This window comes from Acomys russatus, chromosome 12, assembly GCF_903995435.1.
Source record: "Acomys russatus chromosome 12, mAcoRus1.1, whole genome shotgun sequence".
Classification (NCBI taxonomy): Eukaryota; Metazoa; Chordata; class Mammalia; order Rodentia; family Muridae; genus Acomys; species Acomys russatus.
The window spans coordinates 3,836,030-3,861,361 of record NC_067148.1 but is presented as its reverse complement, the minus strand read 5'-3'; the positions used below and the strand labels follow the sequence as shown (position 1 = coordinate 3,861,361).

The window sequence follows — 25,332 nt, the reverse complement described above, 5'->3', positions numbered from 1 at the left end:
TATATCTAACAGAAATTTTAATAAGTTTCTAAAACTTCCCTCAGTTATTAGAAATATTAAAAAAAAAAAAAGGGGGCAAGTGAAAGTTCTGATTCTTGGAATTGTTTCAAGTATTATTCTAAATTTAATCTTGCCTAATTCAACACGTTTTTAACTCATTTAGATAGGAATCTAGTGAGTGGGCAGCAAGCAAAGCATCTAGCCCTCCACCAAAAGATCAATAAGGACATCTCAGAAATCATTTTCTATTATTATAGGTTTGATGCAAGTGGGTGAGGTTTATAGACTGCAGGAAGCATATGAAACTTAAAACTGTTTAATTTTGAAATAAAGCTACTTATGTAAATGTGATTACATAACTTCAGTACAGTAAGAACTATACTGAGAGTTGGAAAATGAGTCATTTAAAATAAGATAGAAACAACACCTACTTTATTAGTTTATGCCCAACAGGCAGACCTATACGAAACATTCTAGAAAACAAAGGGAACTAAAGTGACCCACAATGCACAGCACACGTCTGTTTTGATCTTAGTTGCTTCAAGGAAACCTGTCTTCCCTGGGACTCCCTGTAAAGTGAGGGCTGGTGAGAAGTATGGGGTGAGTCTGCTCCAAGCACCAAAGGTCCCTGTTTAACACAGATAAAGGCATAGTGCCAAGGCAAATGAATTGTTTCACCAAGACTCCACAAATACTGACAAGCCAATCTGGGATGATTAAACCAGAGAACAGAGTAGGGTGGGTATAAGTCACATATGTTAAAGGGCCTGTGGATGCTCTGACAGGACACCTCAAACCCCGAGGGAAACCCAGTCACATGAGGGTCATGGATAAGGGGACTCTGGCCCAGTACATCCTGGAAGAGACACAGAACTCCGCATCCCACCAAGGCCCCCTCCCACCCAGGCTGTTTTGGCTCCTGGAAGCCACAGTTGAGACCAGAAGCATCATTCCTGATGATGTGATGAAATGAAATGAACCTTTCGATTAAGAGGCTAGACACGGCATTTCTGGAAGCCTCCATGATCTCATCAGCTTACATGGGGGAGAAAATTAGCAAACATCACAGAGCACAAGGGCTTGAGAGGCAGCCCAGCCCTGAAAACAGCACCCTAAAGAGAGGGTGGCACTCTTAGGAGAGACTAACTTTGACCACTCAGCAGCTAAACCGGAGGTGTGGTATCTCATGTCACGTCAATGTTTTATGTCTTTTAAAAACTCTTTGTTTGTTTGTTTGTTTGTTTGTTTGTTTCTTATGTATTGGGAGTGGGCATATGGAAGTCAAAGGACAACTCTCTCTGACCACATGAGTACTGGGGATTGAACTCGGACTTTAGGTTTGATGGCAAGTACTTTTCCCTGCAGAGCTATTTCACTGGTCCTCTTTTATGGTTTCTTACTTAAAAACACACAACTGGCTAGGTGGGGTGGTGCAGGTATTTAATCCCAACACTCAGAGGCAGATCTCTGTGAGCTGAAGGCCAGTCTGCTCTACACAGTGAGTTCCAGGCCAGCAAGACCCTGTTTCAACAAACAAACAAGCATCACATAGTCAGCTCAAGATGGGTTAAGACAAAATGTGCCAAGTCAACAGAGAAGGTTCCTTATATTAGAGATGCCTGAGGCAAGGATGGTTTGATAAGTTCCTGACACCAAACTCTCATTTCAAAGGAAGATGGGCTGGCACGCTGTACACTGAGGAAACACTGGAAACAGTCACAAAAGGAAACATGCTGAGCAGAAGAGCAGCTGAGCCTCCTCACGCAGCCACTGCCAATCAAAACGCTGCCATGAATGCAACCTTGATGACAGTGGACACTAGACCTAGTCCCCATTAAACTATGACATTTCCCGTGCTTTTGCTGGCTAGCCTTTTGTACCAGGTTTGGAATGTAGACCTGCCCAAGTTAACTAACCAGTACAGGACCAAAGCCCAGCTCACGATGCTGACACATAAAGATCACTGTACTGTGGCTTACCAGTCAGGGGCCAGCGAAGGGCTGCTCTAGGAAAACTCGGTTCAGACCCCCATCAGCTCATCAAACACGTCTGAACTGCACATTACTAAACACAACCCTAAACACTCAAGTCTTTTTACTGTGAGTCTCGGAATCAGAAACAAGTGCTCCATTATAAAATACCCGAGACACATTCCACAGTTGTTAGGCTTTTCTTTTTTTTTTTTTAAATATAAAGTTCATTGTTCTAAACGTTGATTTACAGTAGCCGCTCCAGTTAAAAAGCAAAGCATTCCCATAAAAGATAACACGCACCCACAGTGGACATTTCTCCCATTTCCTGCACTGTCGCCTAGTTTCAAATACCACCAAATAAAAAGATCCCAGTTAGAGACGCAAGCTGCGGCATTCTGCTACGTTCGATGCGGCATTCCTAAAATAAGTGTGCGCAGAAATACCGCTCATGTGGAGCACAGAACCTAAAAGCAAAGGCGGAAAGCAAAAAGCCCAAATCTCAGACTGATAAGATGAAGGGCTGCCATTTCTCAGAGACTCTGCCAGTTAAAGTACAGAGTGGAGATAAAAACCTAATGGCTTACTGGGCTTCGTGCCTTTCCTATGTTGCGGGTCAGGCACTGAGGTGGGCATGGTGTGTCCCATGGCTGACTGGGCTTCGTGACTTTCCTATGTTGTGGGTCAGGCACCGTGGTGGGCATGGTGTCTCCCCTGAAGCACAGACTGCGTTTCAGAGGCATACTGAATACTCAGAGTTCAAACACACTGCCAAGAGGGAAGGAGGGGCTGAGCCAGAGGAGAAGAGGCAACAGGGAGGAATCCTGACCCTCCATGCCAAGAGTGGCCTACCAATCCCAAGACAGCTCTGTTTTCCTTTCCCCTGCAATCTTGTCCTTCTACGCTCAGAGCAAAGGGCCCAGCTGACCTATGCCTCTAGTCCAGATTCTAAAAGTGTGCTTTTGGCTCCCCTGGAGACAGTGGCCAATGTCTGGAGGATAACTGGCCCCTGGCAAGCACAAATGCATAGGACAGGCCTTATGTCCATAGCAAGGACAGGTCCAGCACAACAGTGCCTAGGCTGAGAAATCACATTGGCGCTCTAACAGCACTAGTCACAACACTGGCATGTTTACACTATAGAGCAAATTTAACAGCCTCCCACCAATAAGGAAAAGCTGGAATCTCATGATCTTTAAAAATATTTATTCATCTTTATGTGTATGAGTGTTTGCCTGCATGTGTATCGTCTCTGTGTGTATGTGTGCATGCGTGTGTGTGTGTGTGTGTGTGTACATATATTTCCATCCATCATATGTGTTTGGTGACTGCAGAAGCCAGAAGGAACTGGAACTAAAGTTAACAGACAGTTGTAAGCTGCCCCGTATGTGCCGGGAACCAACCCAGGTCTTCCGTAAAAGCAGCAACTATCTTATCACTGAGCCATCTTCCCACCCTGTAAGGGTGCTTTACGCCAAAGGTAGATCTGGTGAGAGAATTCATCTCTAGCTCATTCTTGATCGATGGGCCAATGTTTTTGTCCCTTCCTCCCCATTAACATGTTAAAGCTCTAACCTCAGAATGACAGGACTGGCAGGTGAGCCTTTGGGAGGTCCTTAAAGCTAGCTGCGGTCTTGGGTGGGGAGCGTGGGGTGTGGAGAAGGGACAGCAGGGAGCTGACTTCTACTCTTGTTGCCGAGAGACAGAGAGAAGATCTCACATGAGCATCAAGGTGGCAGCTGCCTCTAAGACGAGAGAGGCCTCGAAACGAAACCTACCTTAGCAGGGTTTTCATCTTGGATTTCTAGGCCCCAAGAATATGAGCTAGTTAGCAGAGATCTAGCAGCAGGGCTTGGGGGATGTAACTAAAGCCAGGTCTCGGCTTTCTACAGCCATTGATTCCCCAGACACCAGTAGTAAGCAGCCCGGGGCATCACCGTGAATGATAAAATATCACTGCACGCCAACTGCAAAAGACAGTCCATTTCTTAAAAAGCCAACCAAAAGTAAGTTAGATAAAAACTGTATGGCTAGAGACCCATGGTTACAGAGATGGAGGCACCAATCAAAGAGCATGCATGGATTAGACCCAGGCCCCCTACATGTATGTAACTAGTGGGCCCTTACATGAGAGCTGAGCGGGTGCTGTCTATGACATGGACTCTGTTGCCTGCCTTCGATTACTTTGCCCTAATGGGGCTGCCTGGGCTGGCCTCAGTGGATGAGGGAGAGCTCAGTCCTGATGCAATTTGATGTGCTGGGGTGGGCTGATGGGGAGGGCTCCCCTTTTCTGTGGACAAGGGGAGGGGAAATAGAGGGAAGAGGGTAGGAGGGAGGGACTGGGAGGAGAGCAGAGGGTACGATCGGGATGCAAAGTGAATATATAAACTAAAAATAAAAGTTTTTAAAAGTTGAATGGTGAAAAAAAGAAAAAACCTTATTCTTAAATGGGAAAGTTCCTTTTCTGTGGGTAAGCTATTCTGTCTCTTAAGTACTTAAAACCAAGCACCACAAGGGTGGGGCTTATTTCCTCAGTAGGCTTGGCCTGAACTGTGTTCTCTTCCCTCCCTGAACACCAGGCAGTTGAAGTACGCTGAAAACAGTTCGCTATTTGAATCACGATGACCAAACGCACATGAAATTCTTACCTTCCAGGACAGGGTTGGACTGGAGAAGCTGTTCCTTTACTTGGTTTACTTCCGCTCCTTTTCCACACACGGCTGCGACATAGGACATGACAAGCTTGCTGGCCTCTGTGGGGAGGGAACAACCATGTTGATTATAAAGAAACTCTGACCAAGCATTGTTATTCTTGGGTGGACACATGCTTGGGAAACATTTCCGGCTGTGCATTTTCAACTGACTTATCAGCAGTTCAGTTGGAGTATGGCTTGCACTCGAAGCTTCTCCCTGAGCTGTTAAAACGAAAGCCAAGTTACATGGTTGACAGAAAATCTCGGGAGGATCACACTCAAAGTAATCAAGCACATACAACTACGCTCTGTACATAATTCAAGCCAAAAATAACTTGGCCATCTCAGTGTCTTTGCTAAACATCTTTCTGAAGTTTAAAAGAACTGCTTTCCTTCAAAATAGTTTCTAAGTCAAATTGGTTTGTCCACAATTAGGCCAGCCTGATGACTTTTCACTTCCAAAAGTGAGCCGCTAACAGGAGGATTTACAATTCTTCTGGGGCAGAGTCGTTTTCGTGGATTTTACAAGTCCCCTGAAAGTCAAGCTGATGAAGAGCCTATCACACACATCAGACAATTCTTAGCTCACATGAGGATAGGGACAAGTTCTGTTTGTTTGTTTTATTCTTCTTGCCATCCAATGACTCTCAACATCTTCTACACAGAACCATCTCTTTTAACACTTGAGTGCAAGGGACATGGTATCAGCATGTGTTCAAAGAGAAGGTGCTCCAAGGTCAATGAATGTAGGTCCCTCCCCAGTGAGGGAGGTAGAGTGAAGCAAGTGTCCCTGCCAGGAGCTTCTCCGAGCCTTTCTTATGCTCTCGGATGTTGCGAAACTCCAAAGGGGATCTAGAACGCTGCATGTCCCTCATGTTTATTTGCCATGGAGTCTGTTTCCCGCCCATGTGCCTAGTTCCAATGATCCATGGCCAACATCTGGGAAATGCTCGTGTAGGTGCCCTGAGAACAAAACAACCTGGTCTGGATCTAGCATCGTCTCAAATCTTCAGTTAATGCCACTGTCTATGGGCAGGAAGGCCTCCACAGGTCACTGAGGAAGCACCTGCGAATGGATGAGATTAAGGCTAGCCCAGCATGGCTGTTTCTCATGGGAAGCGGTATGATGGATTACATTCCTATCCCCCCAGAGCAACCGTAGATGAACACACTGAACAGCACTTGAACGTGGATGTGGACTCCTGAGCAATGTAGCAGGATGTGAGAAGCACCAAGAAGCTACATAGGTCACGAGGCTCTGACCGGGAGCACTAACATTTACAGCATAAGACAAGGAACAAATCAGGGAGCCTACGACCTACAGCTAGAGGGTGAGTGCTCTTCAGGGAGTAGAGTTAAATCTCCATCCAGTCTCCTTTCTGGGTAATTCAAATGGATCCATACACATCCCTCCAGCAGTCTGTGCTGATCAGCTGCTGCTACCTCCCGTGGCAACCACAGAAGTGCAGTGATATCACATGAGATAGGCTTTATGTAAAGTCCCCAAGCATTTGTCCCACTATCCTCAGGGTTTTGCTGTGTAATCCCTGCATTTCCCTTTGTCTTCAGTGGCCAAGCTTCCCTCTACCCTTGATCTGAAGTTAAACGCCTCTCTCTAGATCTGCCGGATGCTGACATCCTGGCTGCTGGGTTCTGGGCTCTGCCCAGGATCCCGAGACCTGATGTCTATATTCCACATCTGCAGTCAGCGCCGTGCAGCTCATTTCCTGGCCCTGGCCCTTCTTTTCGTAATTTTTTTTTTTCCTGTGTTCATAGTATCATCCCCCTACATTGCCCCGCCCTACACCATTACATGCAGATATAGTAGGGATCGCCTCCTTTTTTGGAGACACATTTCTGGTTTTTCTACTCTTTACAAAGCTAGCAAACAGAAATCTATTTAGATCAAAGTAACCATCTTAAGCACAGCGGGCTTTAGATAAGCAGTTAAGTTTTCTGTATGGTAAGCTGACACAAAACCTAGGCCCAGACTGTTGTTGACTCTGGAACTATGAAGGTTTCAAGTCTTCAGACTCAGCCACGATGACACCTCTGGAAATCCTGTTTTGGTCCAGATGAACTTGGGATCAAACTGCCTTGGTGGGGAAGGGGGTGGAATCAGAGCCCACTCAGACTGCTGTGCCCTCTTGAAGGCATCTGGAGAAGCTACAAGGAGACAGGACTGAGTCTGGGAGCAGATCTCTTGGGATGCCCAGTGAGCCTACATCACCTATTAAAATGCACCTACAGAGCCTACTAGCATGTAAAGATGGCTTAATTAAATAGTAACATGGGTGCTTTTACTAGCTTTAAAACACACTTAAGCAATCCAAATAGTTTTAAATATATTACAAGGATATAGCTCAAATTTTAACAACTTGTTTCTAAGTTGGTAGAAAGTATCTAATGTTCACATTCTTAATTACCTTCAGGAATTCTACTACACAGCTCATTTTAATACTTCATTTGTGGAAACAGGAATTAAAACTAAATTTTTCCAGGAGGCCAGGGAGACGGTTCAGTGGGTAAAAATGCTTGCTGCTCACGCCTGACACAGTCCCTGCAGCCCTTGTAGAAGTCACAAGATGGAAGGTGAGAAGTGACAGCTGCATTTATCGTCTGACTGCCACACCCATGCCCTCACACACAAACACCTGCCCGTTTCTTTTTCTTTTCTTTTCTTTTCTTTTTTTTCAAACAAAGCCCATGCTGTCTAAAAGCGGTAACTCCTGCATTTTTCTTTTTCTCTCTTTGTTTTTAAATTTTTGAGACAGGGTTTCTCTGTGTAGCCTTGGCTGTCCTGGACCCGCTTTGTAGACCTGGCTAGCTTCGAACTCATAGAGATCCACCTGCCTCTGCCTCCCCTAGCGCTGGGATTAAAGGCGTGCACCACCATGGCCAGCTCCTACATTTTTTTCTCACTGTCATAATATCTGAACTTTAATTCAAGTAGTTCATGAGACAGCTGCTACTTTAAAAAGCAAGTGAGGAAGGGAGGGAAGGAGGGAGGAGAGAGGGAAAGAGAGAGAGAGAGAGAGAGAGAGAGAGAGAGAGAGAGAGAGAGAGAGAGAGAGAGCGCAAGGGCATAAGGACAAAGGCAACATACCAAGCCAAACGGTGTGTGTCCCTTGCCGGGAACAGGAGACCACACTTATCGCACGAGGATTTCCATTTCACTTCCTTTTGGCTCTAAAGTTCAAATAAATTTGAGTGTGTATTCAAATCTTTCTCTATAAAACCCAGCTCTCCATGTAAGAGCCCCTATAAGGAAGCACACAGTGCTGAGGACAGGAAGATTTGGATATCATCTTCCAGAGTACAGTCTAGTTTCTGACTTGCTGACTGGTAAACCTACAAATACAGATTCTGAAACCCGGCAAAATGGGTCAGGCAGCTTAGAGTCAATTGTGATGGCATCGTTTTATCTGGCCCAGGCATATTCACGTTGGTGTGTGCAGGACGCATGGACCTGTAGTTCTGTCAGCAGTTACACAGCACAGGGTGTCCAAGGCCAAAACCTCTGCTCACAGAACACGGCAGGTCACTGGAGGTTTAACACAATTCTGCATTACCAGACAAATGACCTGTAATAAGATGCTTCTGTTCAGAATCTCTATGCTGTAATTAATTCCTACAAGGAGTGAAAGGGGCTTATAGAAGATAACGTATTCTGGAGATTTTAAAGTACTATAGGGGGCTAGAGAGATGGCTCAGTGGTTAAGAGCACTGTCTGCTCTTTCAGAGGTCCTGAGTTCAATTCCCAGCAACCACATGGTAGCTCACGACAATCTATAATGTGATCTGATGATAAAGTACTCATATACAATAAATTAAAAAAATAAAATAAAATAAAGTACTAAAGGGGTAAAAAACACCTAACTTGTCTGTATCCATGGCACTTGGCATTGGACTTTGAATATGTTATTACATATGTATCCCAGAACCAAAATTAATATGCATTCATATAGGTGAATGAAACAGGAAAGATACTTATAGTCTGGAAGACAAAAGCATAGGATCTCCTAAGGCACCAAAACCTCTGGCGTTCCCCAAGCAGGCTCTGCTTGGACCCAGTTTCAGGGCTGGGCACATAGGAGCCACGAGTCTACACAAACTGATTTAAGCTTTTGGTCATAAAGCTTTAGTAAATTTGTCCAGGAGATAATAGACATGGGTAACAGTTGTGTTCATGGATGCATGTAATAACATGTATGTCATATAAGGTCAGACAAGTCATGTCATGTATGTCAGACTGCAAATAGGAAGAGACACACATGGGTTGCGGGTGAGGGGGGGCCCTGATGTGTCAAAATCAATCAGCCAGGCAGGCAGGAACTACACCAATGATAACAAAAGGCAAAGAGGTTTGGGTAAAAAGTACAGTCATAGGGACAGTAAAATGGCTTAATGAGCAGAAGAGCCTGCACTCAAGCCTGGCAGCCAGAGCTCCATCCTTGTGACACATGGGGAAGAAGAGAATCAATCCCCACTGGTTGTTCTCTGACTTCTACATGTGTGACATGACACACGTGTGACACACACAAACAATAAATAGAATGTAGAAAAAGGAGGGAGGGAAGGAGGGAGAGAGAAAGAGAGAGGGGCGAGGAAGGAGGGATGGAGGAAGGGAGGGAGGGAGAGGAAGAGAGGGAGGGAGGGGAGAAAGGGGAGAGGGAGGGGGGGCAGGCTTTACTACAAGAGGAATGTGCCTAGTAACATTTTCACTGAATTAAAATCGTATGTAATCTACCTCTGCAGAGAGCCACAGAGTCTCTGGTGATTCATATAAAATACATGTGTCAGGAAACAACGAAACAGAGCATGGTGCATCCTGGCCTTGAGCCTGCTTGGATGCTCTGCATCAGCGTGTCTTCAGTGCTCAGGCCACATAGTAAGCCGGAGTGTCACCGCGGAGGAGGTCTGAGAGCTGTCGAACACATGACCTGGGCCCAGGTCGTTTGGGGTTTGCACCCAAAGGTCTAACTGAGCAAGGCAGGCTCAAGAACTCTTCCTGAAAACACGTCTGCTGAGCTCCTATATACTGCAGAGCCGGAATGCTAGGAACGGATAACTCAGAATGTTTGCTTATGTCGGGATCATGGCTCCAGGCGCAGAACGTTCCCGTGTCCTGGCAGACATGCAGATCTGATGGCTCCTTCATGTGCTGCCTCCGGGCCCTCTCCTGAGGTCTGAAAAGTTTGCCATGAAGGATCTGAATTCACAGGAGTGAACTCCCAAGTTCGCTGCCTAGAAATAGTTGGGCACTTTTAAAAGGCATAATGAATTTTTTATTTAGCACAACAGTGATGAATTAAACAGCACCCCCAAAGCACTCAAAGAGTTCATGCCTCTCCCTAAAAGCCCATATTATATAACCCAGTAGAATAAGAGCGTCTCCAATGTTTACAACCAATAACATCATCATCTGCCAAGGGGATTTTATGACCCCGTTAAATTAATTACTTCATATAAAATGAGCCCTCTGACACTGTGTGGTTGTTCTATCTAAACTGTTAAGTATAGGTTCTAAATGAAAACACTCTATGTACTGTACATTGTACATTTCAGACCCGCTGTAAATGCCAACCTATTCCATCTAGTATACCTACTAACAAAAGTTAAACAGCTGCATGTATGCAGAACTAAAATTAATAAACTTATAAATAAAATGATGTGCTATTTCAAGTGTAGCCTGGCTTCTCTCTGCCATCTGAGTCAAGATGAAACCCTCTCCCCAAATTCCTTATAATATAATCTCTATATTAACTTCTAGCATTTTATTTTATTTTCTCATAAATAACTTCATGAAACAGGGACTTATAAAAACACACACAAATTCTGAGCTTTATCCCTTTTTAGAATCTCGTAACAACTTAAAATCACAGTCAACAGCACTCAGGGAGGCGGAGGCAGGAGGATCTCTATGAGTTCGAGGCCAGCCTGGTCTACAAAGGGAGTCCAGGACAGCCAAAGCTAAATAGAGAAACCCTGTTTTGGGAGAGGGAAAAAAAAATCACAGTCAAACTGGAGGCAATTTTTCTATGATCAGTTTTGAAAAGAAAGAAACACAGAGAAAGACAGAATAGTCAGTGAGAACCGGGAGTCTGTGCAGGGACTGGGTGTAAAGAGATGCCACTGAGCTGTGCAAGTGAGGAAAGGGGCTTGGAGGTTAGCACCTCCCAGGAGCGCAGCTGAGTGGGTACGGACACAGCAGCTCAGAGTACAGCACACCTCGCACCCACAGCAGGAGGCGCAGGACAGATGCTTCCAGCAACCTCAGGCGATGTTAGAAGATGACCCAAGGCCCAGCCCTGCTGAAAGCCAGCCAGCCTACAGACCCTGCCATCCCAGCCAGTCAGCATGGCCTTCGCCTCACCGAGCTCTGAGAGCCCCGCCCAGCTTCCGGCTGGAGCAGCATCTATGGTGTTTGTTGCAAAAGGGACCGTCCTGCCAAGATGCACGCTGTTCCCAGACCCCGAGGAAAGGACCATCCAGGACAGCAGATGAAGAAGGAAGGACTACAGGTGATCATCAAGACCACGAAGCCAGCATGGCAGCTGAGCCAAAAACATACACAAGGGAGGAGGAGCCCATGCGACCAAGTGATCTACTAATGGAATGAGGTGGTTTTTCCTCCCACAAAGTCTGACCGCCAGCGCACTGCAGGAAGCAGCCCCATCCACCTCCACTCTGTGTCTTACTGAGGAAGAGTGCCAAGCCAACCGAGAGATGGGACCTGGCTTCGGGAACAAGAGGCAAAGTCACCAGTTGTGAGGATGCCCTCCATCGCCGGGGTTAATTAGGAGCCTACTGACTTCTTGGAACATGCTCCCAAGGAGGCAAGAACTGGCCAGGGCCAAGCAAAGTGACCGCAGTCCACTTCTAATGACTCCCTCAGGAACACACTGATACAGTCGGAATGCCTTAAGAGAAACAGAAAGCACCAGTCGCAAAGAGGGTTGAGTAAAGAACTCCTTCCGAGGGAAAACAGAAAGGAAGTTTGGAGAAATGAACAGGTGGACTGCTGGACAAGGTGAGGGAGAGGCATGAGACACAGCGGAAACACGGACACCTGCTGTGAGGGCTACCTCACACCAGAGAAAGAAACTAAGAACTAAGCCAGCAAGCGAAATGAAACATTTTATGCTTGTCAAGCTAAATAAGGACGCAAACAGGCACATGGACATTTAAATAGTTCTGTGTTGTTTGCCACCATTGCCACTGGCCATCCTGAAGAGACAAGACTGCGTCTAGGACCTAACTTTGCTTTGCATGAAAGACTAAGAAGGGACGAGAGTAAATCATTTCCCCAAGGTGACTGTCACGTTAAAGTTCCCATAACTGGAACAGCCGAAAAACAGTGCCCATAAGACAGATTGGGGTATACAAAAAAGGGGACAAGAGACTCCTTAGAATGGCTATGAATAGTGCTCAGGGGAAATCAGGGCTGGTGGCTTGGAACAGAGGCCCCATGTGAACACAAAGAAAGAAGGGAAGAACACCTTAGCATGGGAGAAGATTCCAGAGAAAGACTGATGGAAGTGGACACGGACCTGAGTGCTTTCGAGATGGACTCAGTAAGGCAACTGCGCAACTGTGGGAAAGCTTCGTTTCTTGATCAACCAAGACTCAGAAAGTGTTAAGTCTGATCATTAAGTCACATGTAAGATGGACACAATTCAAGCCACACTTCTGCATACTCAAAGGAAGAGCCAATTACGATATTCCCATCTATAAGCATTTTACAGAGAAATGTGAAAATCACCCTCACTACCACCACCCTCAGTACCACCCCCACCACCACCCTCACTACCACCGCCACCCTCACTACCACCACCCTCAGTACCACCTCCGCCCCCACTATCACCACCCTCAGTACCACCCCGACCCCCACTACCACCGCACCACCCCCACCCCACTACCACCACCCTCAGTACCCCCACCACCACTGCCACCGCCACCCTCACTACCACCACTCACCACCACTACCCCTTTGCCTTTCTGCTTGTCAAAGAAACCAGCGTCTGCTACAGTTTTATCCTTTGCAAGTCTCGGGGCAGAATAGAGTACCCCCAAGTCTTCCCAGAGCGAAACCACCCACCCCTCAGCCTGAAGCACATAGAGAAGCACAGCCTGTCCTTGCTGGCCTCAGGCAACATCTACATAATCTCAGTTCTTTACGATCAAAAGACTCTAGAATGGCAGTTCTTACCCTGTGGGTCCTGCCCCCTTTGGGGGTGCTGTGACCTTTTCACGGGGGTTGCATATCAGATGTCCTGTGCATCACACATTTGTATTAAGATTCTTAACAGTAGCAAAATTACAGTTATGAAGTAGCAATGAAAATAATTTTACAGTGTGTATGTTTGTGAAGGAGGAGGGGGGAATCACCACAACCACAATGTGAAACTGTACTCCAGGATCGCAGCTTTAGGAAGGATAGATGAGAAACTATGGTCTAGAATGAAGTGGAACATGGCTGGTCTCTTCCCTCACTTTTAGGTATGGCTGTAATTGCCACAAGCCAGAATAAACTGGCACCTCATTGGGAAGAGTCAACTCCCTAAGGCCACACAGCCAAAGAAAAGCCAAGCCTTGATACAGCCAAAGATGGTACTCAAAAGAACTAGAATCCACTCCTGGACCTGCGCTGGCTGCACCCTGATAGTGCCCTGTCCCCTCACATGTCCACAGAACGCCAACCGTGGGCATCACAGCTCCGTTTTACTGCTGTCACTAAGCAGCATTTGCCTACCACAGGAGACAAGGTCAGTTTAGTGTGGCCTCACCTGTTTTTCCTGCTCCACTTTCCCCAGTAATGAGAATACATTGGTCCTTATCTTGATCACGGAGGGACCTGTATGCTTCATCTGACAAAGCAAAGCTGCAAGAAAAAAAAAATGTGGGGGATTCAGGTGGTTAGTGTTTGCTTCTCAGTAAGTTCCTCAGTAAGTGATCTGCTTCGAAGGATAGGTAAATCATCACATTTTACTTCTTTCCAATTTTTAAAATATAAAAACCAAAATATCCATCCTTTCTGGCCCATTTACCTTTACTCATGCATTCTCTACAAAGCAAATGACACAGATTTATTACAGTTTTAACCCTCGTGTTTGTGTGTGTGTACGTGTGTGTGTGTGTGCGTGTGTGTGCATCTTTCTGTTAAAATCTAGGTAATTCAGAGAACTAAGGAGAAAATGTTACATTGCCATGCCCACAACTGGATAATATTGAGAAAATACTCAAGCATTTCAACATAGTAAGGAAGCCATTATCAATTTACGGAAGCCTCAATATAATAAAGGAAAAAAAAAAAGCTTTTCCCCCCAAACATTAGAAAAACACAGTCAAATACCACAGAGCTGCGACTACTATGAAGCTAAACACACAGCAATGGCTTCCCACTGCAAGACGGAACCTGAGGCCCACAGGGCGCTACAGAGTTTCCTGTGTTCTTGTCCATTGCCTGGTGGCCAGCGTCTCATCCTGCCTATGACGAGGACAGAACTTCCCTATGATGACACCCAGGCTAGTCTGCTGACCTGCCCCTCCCCAAGCTGCACCAACAAGGTCAATTTCCCTCTTTCTAGCTCATGGAAAAAAATAGAAAAAAACCCTGGGCAAGATGATAAGTATTTTTGCCAAGTTCCTATTTCTCATTTATTAACAGGTTCTTTACTGAAAGTGGACTGGCTGCCCAGTGCATGCTGAGCCTCTTTTGTGAGTTCTCAGTCGCTCAAGCCTAGTGATAACGTGGAAGCACTGAGACCAGGACAGAGACCCTGAGAGATGAGAGACTGGAGTTGGAGTGGAGAAATTTCTAGGGGCAGCAAATTAGTTCCAAAGACTGTATTTGCAAGGCAAAGAGCTTCTGGGCATAGACAAAGACCAGCCTCTTAGGGAAGGAGGCTGACACTGGGCTTAAGAGCAGGTCCACACTGCTGGGAGGTACACAGAAGGGGACCTGGGAGCAGGTTGGTTACACAGGGTCCACATTAAAAGCAGAAGGTATCTAGGAGTCAGAACTATTTGCAGGAATGGAAAAGCCAGTCCTGAGTTCAGACCAGTTCCACCAACTAGAATTTTCCACATCCCACTTATGCTTCCTCATTTTAAATCTCTCAAGACTGGCGCAAACCGGGATGCACCTTCATACCAGCAGCATGAAATGACAGACCCAGAACCGACCCTGCTCTCGCTTACGATGCCGGTGCATCTGGCTGGGTCACAGTGTGACGAGGGAGCACGGAGAAAGCAAGCTAGAGACAGGGACATTAGACACAGGGAGCTCAAACACGGGCTAAGTTTGCCTATCTTATCACCTGGCTAGACTGTTATTGCAGTCCAAAAAGCGGGCTGCCCCATTCTCACTGTGTAACCCTCACATCAACATAGCTGTGGCCTTGCACGGAGTAAGTAAACTCAACACACTGCTGAGTAAATAAAAGTGTGAATAAAAGTAAGGAGAGGCAGATGAAAAGGAGTACAGTGAAGGCACTGGTGCAGGAATCTAGCGGGCTGCGCCAGACGATTCAGACTTATTTTACGTGTATAGATCTTTCCTTCGCGTGTGTATGCTCCATGCTCATGCCTGGTACCTGCGGAGGTCAGAGAGGACATCAGGTCCTCTGCAACCACATTTGCAGATGAACTATCACGTGGGTGCTGGGAACTGAGCCCTAATTGTCTACAGGAGCAGCTCTTAACCACTGGTCCACCTTGCCATCCTTGGCTCTAGAAGACGCATTTGAACAGTGGGACACAACTCTCTGCCCATGGAGGCCCATTTTGTCTCTGCATAATCTAAGCCTTATCTTTGATCTACAGCCATTCAGTGGCCTCTGCGTCCTTTCTCTCGCATTCTGATTCCTCAGGGGGAAACCAGTAACAATTCTCTTCACCACCACACCAGAGAAGGGGGCACTGAGGAGTACAGAGGCAGGGCACGTGCTAGAACCACCATCTACATGACCTCCAACTGGTCACTTGCACTGGCTAAAATGCCCATGGACAAAAGGGACAATGTGGCCAATGGTTTTAGTTAAGGGGCTTAAAGTATATGAAGGTGATTTTTAGAAGTACCGGGCCCCGGATAAACGCCAGAACAGCTTTCGGTGTCACAGCTGGCTACGTACACAAGCTGCTATCCGCTTCTACAACATAAGCTCCTGTATGGTAGAGGCTTCCTAGCCAATTAATCTTTGTGCCATGCATGCAGCTTTAAATCTAAGGTGCAACACCTCCAGCGAAGGAAGGGAGGGTGCATGGGTGCATTTTCTCCAACCAAAGGTGAGTGAGCACCGTAAAAACAGTAAATATGTAAAAACCCATTTTCTCTATGGTCGTCATTGGAGGAAGGAAAGCACAGCTTTGACTTTCTTACTAGCCTGCATCCCCTTGCCTCATCTCTCCAACTTCCAGACAATAGTTCAGAGATGCCACTTTCATTGTCATCTTTGGCAAGCGACGCAGGGAGGCACATCCATGACAGTGACTACAAATGAGGTTTCCCAAGCACCCAGATTTACTGAACTCTTCTTGGACTGTTGGATATAGGCCTCTGTTGGTGGTTCCAGGACTTGGCTTAGCTTTGTTTCTGTATTATTATTAGATTCCCCCAAATAATGAAAAATCACCTCAAACCCAAGTAACAGCATTTGGCCCACAGATGCACACACACAAAAGGCTGGGGGAAATGACCAAGAAAATCCTGCCAGGGATTTACTGCGGGCAAAGCACCGATGCTGAACACTCACTGTTTTCTGTCTGCCCAAAGAGAAACACAATTATCTATGAAGGTTCCCCCCTCCCCGCATCATCTGCCATTCTTCTTCCTGACTCTCCCCATGCACCCCAAAATGGCGGATGCTCAAGCTCCTTATATAAAGTGATGCTGATCTCCAAATAACTGTTCCATATCTCCCAGAACACTTTAGTCCGTCTCCAGATGACTACGGCGCTTCCTACAAGCTCATGCCACAAACGGCTGTAATATGTACTGTGTGGGGTAATGATGAGAGGGAAGCCTGCCCAAGTCCGTGCAGATGCAGTGTGCTTTCTCGGCACTTTTGATCCAAGGTTGTTCCAGTCCATGAATACAGAAAACCAACGGTACTTAACTGCTTAGAATCTTGATTTGTCTTATGGAAGGTGTAATTTTAGCATAAGATAAAAAAACTAAAAGGGGATATTTCTTCTTTTAAACTCTAGAAAGTGACTGATCTCTGCCACCCCCAGCTCCCCCCACTCCCTCACCCCCCCCCCCCCGCCAGGGTTTCTCTTGTAGACCAGGCTGGCCTAGAACTCACAGAGATCCTCCTGCCTCTGCCTTTCTGAGTGCTGGGATTAAAGGCCTGCGCCACCACTCCCAGCAAAAGTAACCAATTCCTAACTGGCATGAAAATTCACCAAAACAGTTGAGCACTTTTTGAGAGCAGGCTCGCTCTGTGACACAGCCACCTCAAGCCATGATAATGCATCTCACTCAATCCTCACAGACACAAATCTCCAACTTCTGTTTTAAATGACCAAAAGAATGCCCCCAAAGAAAACACACTCCCTGTCTGGGTGTGCTCCTCTTGCTCCCTGGCAACTCTGCACACACTCATCCCCAAGGCCACCATTTATAAACTGAAGCCATATGCCAGGCCTCCAACCTCTCTATAATTAAGGAGCCTAAATAAACCTCTGGAGCAGCTTTAGTTGACAGCAGTCATGGGCCACGTGCTCCTCGTTATCCCGTGGCACGTCAGCACTATTTACCACACATGGGGATGAACCATGAGGACTTAGGATGACAGCGTGGGGGAGGGGCATGATTTCTGCCCAACCCCACGAAATCCAGGGAATCACCCACCTCCTGTGCCCTCAACTTAAGCCCTGAGCATGAGAGTGACCTGGTGTCCCCCAAGACATCCAGATCAGCCACACGGCTGTGTACTGAGAGCCCAGTTTTGCCCAGCAAGCACCAAGACACATCCACTGTGCACTTCCAAACTGCTCTGTCTACTACCATGTCTCGGTTTCACAAGTTTGGTTTGGGGCTCATCTGTCATTTTCTGTGAGGGCAGAATGGTGGGTTGCAAGTTCCAAAGAGCCCAGCTGGTACTTTTGTTCCTCATCTGCCTTATTTCTACTCCAGAGTGTTAATCATAGCAGTTCCGCCTGCACTGACCATCAGGGGCAAAGGCAGGGCTTCTGTCTCCACACTCCCTGCTCTCCACCTTGCCACTTCCTTGCTAAGTTTGTCTCACCTCAAGCGCAGAGCAGGAAAGAACCCTGAGCTACTTGAACGCGCCATTGCTACTACCTAAGCACACATGCCTAAGAGCACCCTGGGTTTCAGTCTCCCCAGCTTGGAAACACGCCCGGTCCATTCTGAGCACTCTCCGTCGGACCTCTGTTAACTAGCGTTTAACAGAATACAATCTGTCTCAGAAATCTCTCCTCGACTCAGATAACTGTTGCTATCCTCCTGTTTCAAACGCTTTTCTATAAAAGCTCTCTCTCTCTCTCAAAGTGGCATTCCCTCCCATGGGATCCGGAATCCCAGAGTTGTTCAAGTACACAAGAGAATTCCCCTCCTCAGCCCAGCTCTCTTCAAATAAGCTCAGTCTCAACATCCTCTTCTAGAACCCAAATCTCAACTGTTTCCTTTTTAACTCTAGCTCAGCTCTGACATCTAAGTGTTTCTACATTAAGTTACCCTCCCCCTAAAAAATGTGTATAATAAAATTGCCTAAGCCCTACCTGCCAAACCTAACTTGATTCTAAGCCTGATCAAGAGGCCAGAGAGCTTACAAAAAGACACAAGAGAGCGCTGGAGACATGGCTCAGAGGCTAAGAACGTGGCCTGCTCTTCCAAAGGTTCTGAGTTCAATTCCCAGCAACCACATGATGGCTCACAACCATCTATAATGAGATCTGGTGTCCTCTTCTGGTGTACATGCAGGCAAAATACTGTGTATATATGATAAATAAAGAAATCTTTAAAAAGATAAATTAAAAAAAAAAAGAAGAAGAAGAAGACAACACAAGAGAGAAGGAAAGGGGAAAAAGTAAGGGCTTTGCTTTCTGAGGACAGTCCCTAACTTGGCTTCCTTGTAAACTATTTTGTAAATACCTTTATATTCTTAACTGTTAACTCAGACATGTTTATTACTCTCTTAGAAAATATCACCTTGTTATAAATCAGTGTTCCGGCTGTCCAACCAGGCACTCTACCACATCATAAGAGACAATGTCATTTTTTTTCTCCTTTGTTTCTTTTATTTTTTTTAATTTTTTATTAATTTATTCTTGTTACATCTCAATGGTTATCCCATCCCTTGTATCCTCCCATTCTTCCCTCCCTCCCATTTTCCCCTTATTCCCCTCCCCTATGACTGTTCCTGAGGGGGATTTCCTCCCCCTGTATATGCTCATAGGGTATCAAGTCTCTTCTTGGTAACCTGCTGTCCTTCCTCTGAGTGCCACCAGGCCTATGAAAGCCTTCACTTACCAGGAAACTCGGACAGAGGGGAGGACATCCTATTGGGACTCTAGATGAGAGAAGCATGGGAGAATAGCAAAGTAGAAGGATCCAGAGGGTCCTAGAAACCTACAAGTAGAACATTATGATAGGCAGATTTGGGCCCAGGGGTCACGCTCAAACTAAGGCACCAACCAAGGGCAATACAGGCGGTAAACTTTAAACCCCTACCCAGATCTAGCCAATGGACAGAACATTCTCCACAGTTGAGTGGAGAGTGGGGTATGACTTTCACACGAACTCTGGTGCTTCATATTTGGCAACGTCATTCTTACATTTGCGCTGGTTTCATCTTGGGCAGTTTTCCTGCACTTTGGCCTATGCCAGCACAAGCCTGCAGAATTCACTTATTTATACCACGTAGTTACCTCCTCACAGCCACACTGGTTAGCATCCTAACAATTCAGGCCTCTGAGCAAGACAAGACAACAAACGAAAATAAGTCTTTCTCAAAGGAAATGAGGAGAGGCAAAATGTACACAAGGAAGTGAAGGGGAAGGAGAAACATAGAGAGCAGGCCTGGAGCAGCCGCAGCCAGGTGGTGTGCGGGCCTCAACACAGCAGTTTCCACCATGGCACTACAACACCGAGTCTGCGGCTTCTCACAGTTTAAAGATTTCTACCTGAAATCTCCAAAACACTAAAGTAGCACAGTGTTACAACCAGAATTAAAAAAAAAAAAAAAAACAACAACAACAACATCCCCACCCCCAAAAAATGGGTAGGAAAGAATAACAAAAACAGACCAAACCAAGCCAGTCAACCAAATCAAATAACAAAAACAGACCAAATTGATAAACGGGAGATGAGGGCGTGGCTCGGCTGGGCTTGCTTGGCCAATAAGAATGCAGCCTAAGGTCAAAACAGAGAGCAACAGAAACTCTATGGAATCCATGAGACAGTAACCATAGCAAAGACTCCTAGTAATGGGGGGCCAAGGAGCCCCTTCTGCAACCAGGCCAGGCCTCAAGTAGAGGGATGGAGACACCAACCCAACCAGGAAACCTCTGACCTACAGTTTGTCCTGCCTGCAATGAGTGTGCAGGGACAGGAGCCTAGCAGAACTGTCATCAAAGACCAGAGAGATGTCATCCAGTAACTGATGGGAACAGATGCGGAAGTCCACAGGTGGAGTTCGGGAAATCCTGCGGAGTGGGAGGAAGGACTTGAAGAACCAGAGGGGACAGGGACACCACGAGAAGACACCCACACAATCAACTGACTGAGACCTGTAGGGGTCAGACCTAGGTCATCTGCATACATGTTATGGCTGAGCGGCTTGCTGTTCTTGTGGGAATCCTAACAGTGGGGGCGAGGGTTGTCCCTGGCTCTGTTGCTTACTTGTGGGACCCTCTTCGCCCTACTGAATTGCCTTGTCCAGCCTTGATGTGCCTGGGCTTATTGTAGCTTGCTATGTTGTCTTTGGTTGATATCCCTGAGAGGCCTGCTCTTTTCTGAGGGTAGCAGGGGGGGGGGGGGGGAGAGGGGATGGGATGGGGGAGGGGCATGACACATGGGTTGGGGGGGGGACTGGGGGGAAGGGAGGGAGAGGAAACTGCAGTTGGGATGAATTTGACTCCCAAACACACACAAACCAGATGTGGCAGGCAGCACATGCCTGTAATCCTGCCACTCAGGAGGTTAAGGCATCAGGAACAGTTCAAGGTCATCCTCCTGTGCAAGGAGAGTTCAAGGACAGCCTACGGCAACATGAGAGCTTGTCTCAAACAAACACAAACGGTAAACTGAGCCACCCTCATGTGAGAATGGAGATAGAAGTATGAATCAAGATACACTGCCTACAGGAATTATACTTACAACAACTGGGGTTTTGATTTTTTCATTTTAAAAAGAAACCATACTTTCTTTTTCTACATTTAAACTCAGAGAAAATCCCAAACTCCCGTCCCAATCAGAAGAGCACTGTACCCCAGTACTACAAAGCACAGTGCCACTAAGATGTCCTTGTAATGATCTCTATCTATAATTTTCTAAAACTACTTTTAGCTCCTTTAAGTTCTAAGTTCATATAGAGCCACAGGCTGAACAGAAGTGGCCATCATTCTTTGGGCTGCCTTAACTGGAAAAGCTGTGTCTCTACCGGCCACCAAACAGACAAAACATCACTGTGATGAATCCAGATGAAGACATGGTGCTCTGTACTGACATAAGCCGAGCATGAAATGGAAGCTTAAAGTGCAGGATGTGAAAAACAGGCTCAGTGCTCTCCATCACAACACACCGCCCCCAAACCCAGCGTCCATCGGGTTTCTCCATAGCTTGTCACTCAAAAATAAATGTTAATCTTTACAGTGAGGTGTAACCACTAGGATGGTAAAATCCCAACTCCTCACGTGTGCTATGTTTCAAGCATGATAAGAATATCCACACGGCTTGACAGCACGCTCTTCTAATCCAGCTTTAGATTTAATAAGCAATGCTTTCTATCTATGAAGTTCATGTGCTGGTCACAGAAAACAGTCCAAGTTGGCTGAGACTATTAACTCCGTGGTAGAGAGCTTGCTTAGCATGCATGAGGCCCTGGCTTCAACTGCCAGCACTAAAATTAACTGACTGACTGACTGACTTACTGACTGACTGATTGATTGACTAAAAGGGCAATCTTCTTCTGAGGTTTTTAAAAATATATTTTATTAATTTATTCATATTACATCTCAATGGTTATCCCATTCCTTGTATCCTCCCATTCCTCCCTCCCTCCCATTTTCCCCTTACTCCCCTCCCCTATGACTGTGACTAAGGGGGGTCTCCTCCCCCTGTATATGTTCATAGGGTATCAAATCTCTTCTTGGTAGCCTGCTATCCTTCCTCTGAGTGCTACCAGGCCTCCCCATCCAAGGGACGTGGTCAAATATGGCGCTATATCAGAAAACTGGGAATAGGTCTTCCTCAAGACCCAGCTATTCCACTCCTTGGAATATATCCAGAAGATGCTCCAGCACACAACCAGAACATTTGCTCAACCATGTTCATAGCAGCCTTATTCATAATAGCCAGATCATGGAGACAGCCAAAGTATCCCTCAGTAGAAGAATAGATAAAGAAACTGTGGTACATTTACACTATGGAATACTACTCAGCTATTAAAAACAAGGAATTCCCAAAATTTGTGGGCAAATGGATTGAACTAGAAATGATCATAATGAGTGAGTTAACCCAGAAGCAGAAAGAGTCAAATGGTTTATACTCACTTATATTGGACACTAGCCCAAGGGACATGTCCCATGAAAGTCTTCACTTACCAGGAAAGTGGGTCAGAGGGGAGGACATCCTATTGGGACTCTAGGTGAGAGAGGCATGGGAGAATGGAGAAATAGAAGGATCCAGAGGGTCCTAGAAAACTACAAGAAGAACATTATGATGGGCAGATCTGGGCCCAGGGGTCCTGCTTAAACTATGGCACCAACCAAGTACAATATGTGCAGTAAACTTTGAACCCCTACCCAGATCTAGCCAATGGACAAGACATTCTCCACAGTTGAGTGGAGGGTGGGGTCTGACTTTCTTTTGAGATTTTTTAGAAAATTTGCTTAGAATACTCTTAATACAAAAATGCTTAGGGTCGTGTCCAAATTCTCTGGAACCCGTTATCAAAGTCATAATGGAAATTGTACAGTTTCTTCAGTCCCAACAGACTGGCCTGGGATGAACACACAATGGAATGGACAGCTGTCCTTCCACCTGGCAGGGGGCTGGAGGATGGATTGGACCAGCGATGGCTCTATTCACAAGTGAGTACAAAAGCCAGGAGAGGGGCATCAGGAAGCAGATAAGAAGCTCGGGGAGACTAAACCATTCCAGGAAGGAGAAGGACTGGACTCAGCTTTGAAAGCCACGCAGAGGAAACAGCTGCCTTCGTGGCCTGGAAGCCGCGATTTTATAGCAAATCTGATGGGTCACTGAGGACTTCTTTCAGAAAACTTGATTTGTTTTAAAGACAACAGTACCCAGAAACATTTGGGGCGCTAACGAGCTGCCACGGGGCAAGAGTCCTCTTCCACTATCTGCATCCATCCTGGGCTTGACAAGAGGTCAAAATGAGACTAACTCTAGCTCCACTTCTTTACAGGCCTTTGCTACTGTGAAGAAGGCAATGGGCCTGGGCGGCCTGTGTCACGCCCTCGGTCACTAACATGCAAGCATATGAAGAGGGCGGGACAAGGGCAGGGTCCCTGGTGCGTTCGTCATGGGTGGGGCACTCAGAGTGAGGACTCTAAAGTCATGAGAATATACTCTCTGGAGGCCTAAAAACAAGAAAGACCCTCCAAGCCCCACAAGGGATGACAATGTACTTCTCAGGATACCCAGAAAATAGAGAGAAAAGTGGCTTTGGCTGGCAAAGCCTGGAAAGTTGTGAGATCGAACCCAAGCCATAAGCAAGGCCAGAGGCCAGGAAGGAGCAGAGGGCTAGGAGGAAATCGTGTTATTTCCCCTCTCCAAAAACGAGCAAAAACACACATGACTTGGAGGAAAGAACAAACACATAGCCGGGGCTCTTAATTCAAATCCAATTAGCCCTCGGGTATTTCTAGCATCTCTTCCAATAAGAAAATTCTAACAATCGTCTTTAATTTCCCAATTCTCATTAAAATAATCACATCTGCAAGAACAGTCTTTGCAGCTCAAGGTAAACACAGTTTAAACACATTCCTGGCACAAACGTGCCAGAACTTTAAATGTATTATTATTCACTCGTTGCAGGACGGCTCTCTCACAGCTTCTAGGACTCTATCAGAGGCAGCTGCCCTGGAAACCTATGCCAGAAGAGTTACTCTAAAGACCTTTCCCGAGGAAACTCCACCGTTTTAACTAGAGAGCGCATTAGACTCCTAGGCCTGCATCCCAGATAGTCAGGTTGTTCAGTAAAGTGAGTCCCCCATGTTCCCACATCCCAATATGAACTGCTCTGCACCAGCTGACTGATGACCCTGTGCAGCTGCTAGCTCCAGAGGGCACACAGGCTCAGACAGCACAGCTACACACTAGCCAGGTGGGCCCCAGGACGGCTGTTCCTTCTCTGCGGTCAGCACTGAGCTGGGAGACACAGCATGTTAAAAGAGGCACACGTGTTGGTAATCAGACAGGCACTGATTGGGTGGAAGAGATGGCATTTGAACCCAGAATCCCAAGTGCATGCCTTCTGTGGCTTTTAAAAAGTGCTCCACAGAAAAGTGCAGTTCTAAAAGCAAATTATCTGCGAGGCTTGGCTCACCCGTTGAGCCTCGGGGAGCTGTGCTCACAGTGCGCCCTGGACAATGTCCGCAATGTAGCAGGTGCTCAGTGAAGGACTGGGAGGCCAAGTGGAGCGAACATCTGGGTAGGTGTTATCAACTCAAGGTCACAGACGGATCTGAGACGGATCTGAGAAAACAGGTAAGGAGCTCCATTGGTTCTGTCGCCCAAGTCATGGCTCGAAGGATTTCCACAGAAACGTACGTCCTTTGCTCAGTCACAACGAGTAGCAACAGTAGCGCATCTGAGGATTTCCCAGGCAACCAGAATAGGCTGACGGGAAAGAAGACCACAGCCCAAGAGGTTTTATAGTCCATCTGTTCAAATTAGGATGCAAATTGGAGACACATCATTTAGACTTCTACATAGGAAATACATTCCCTTAGGACAGCCAAATCCATGTTTTCATTTTAAAGAGAAAATAGATTTGGGTGAAGGGTGGAGTTGGAAGATGGCAGTTCAGACTTGAATTTGGCTCTGGTCGCCAAATGACATGGTAATCGCAGGGGCTCCCGTCTCTGTGGGTGTGTCCTTCTGGAGCTTTTCCGCCCTTCCCTGACCTTCTAGTTGGCCTCCTCAATGGGAGCAGAGCTTCCCTCACAAAGGCAAGTTCAAGTTTCTGGGTCTGTTCTGCCAACTATTTGGTAGTTATGTTTTATGGTATCTTTTTCTATTTAAAAAAAAAAAAAAGCTAAAATGTCTGCATATTAAAAAGTCCACCATATATGAACAGGTAGACCCAAAATGCACAGCCCTGCTTCCCCACTGGTTTCCCCCCCCCCCCCCCATGCTGGAGGGATTCCAAAAGAGAAAAAGCAAACAAAGGAAAGAGGCAGGGGGAACTCCTGGAGAGTGCTAGCTTCCCCCTCTCTGCACCCCGGCTAAA

At 46.4% G+C, this 25,332-nt stretch overlaps 1 protein-coding gene across 4 annotated transcripts in view; it reads right to left on the bottom strand.

Annotated features, from left to right (window-relative positions):
• Nucleotides 1-25,332, bottom strand: part of Myo1b (myosin IB) — a 177,605-nt gene that overhangs the window by 77,130 nt on the left and 75,143 nt on the right. For all 4 annotated transcript variants that reach the window (XM_051153807.1, XM_051153806.1, XM_051153808.1 and 1 more), the window contains exons 4-5: nucleotides 13,453-13,547; nucleotides 4,619-4,723 (exon numbers count right to left, since the gene is read on the bottom strand). In XM_051153807.1, coding sequence (XP_051009764.1) covers nucleotides 4,619-4,723; nucleotides 13,453-13,547 — 200 coding nt within the window. The remainder of the gene's footprint in view (nucleotides 1-4,618; nucleotides 4,724-13,452; nucleotides 13,548-25,332) is intronic.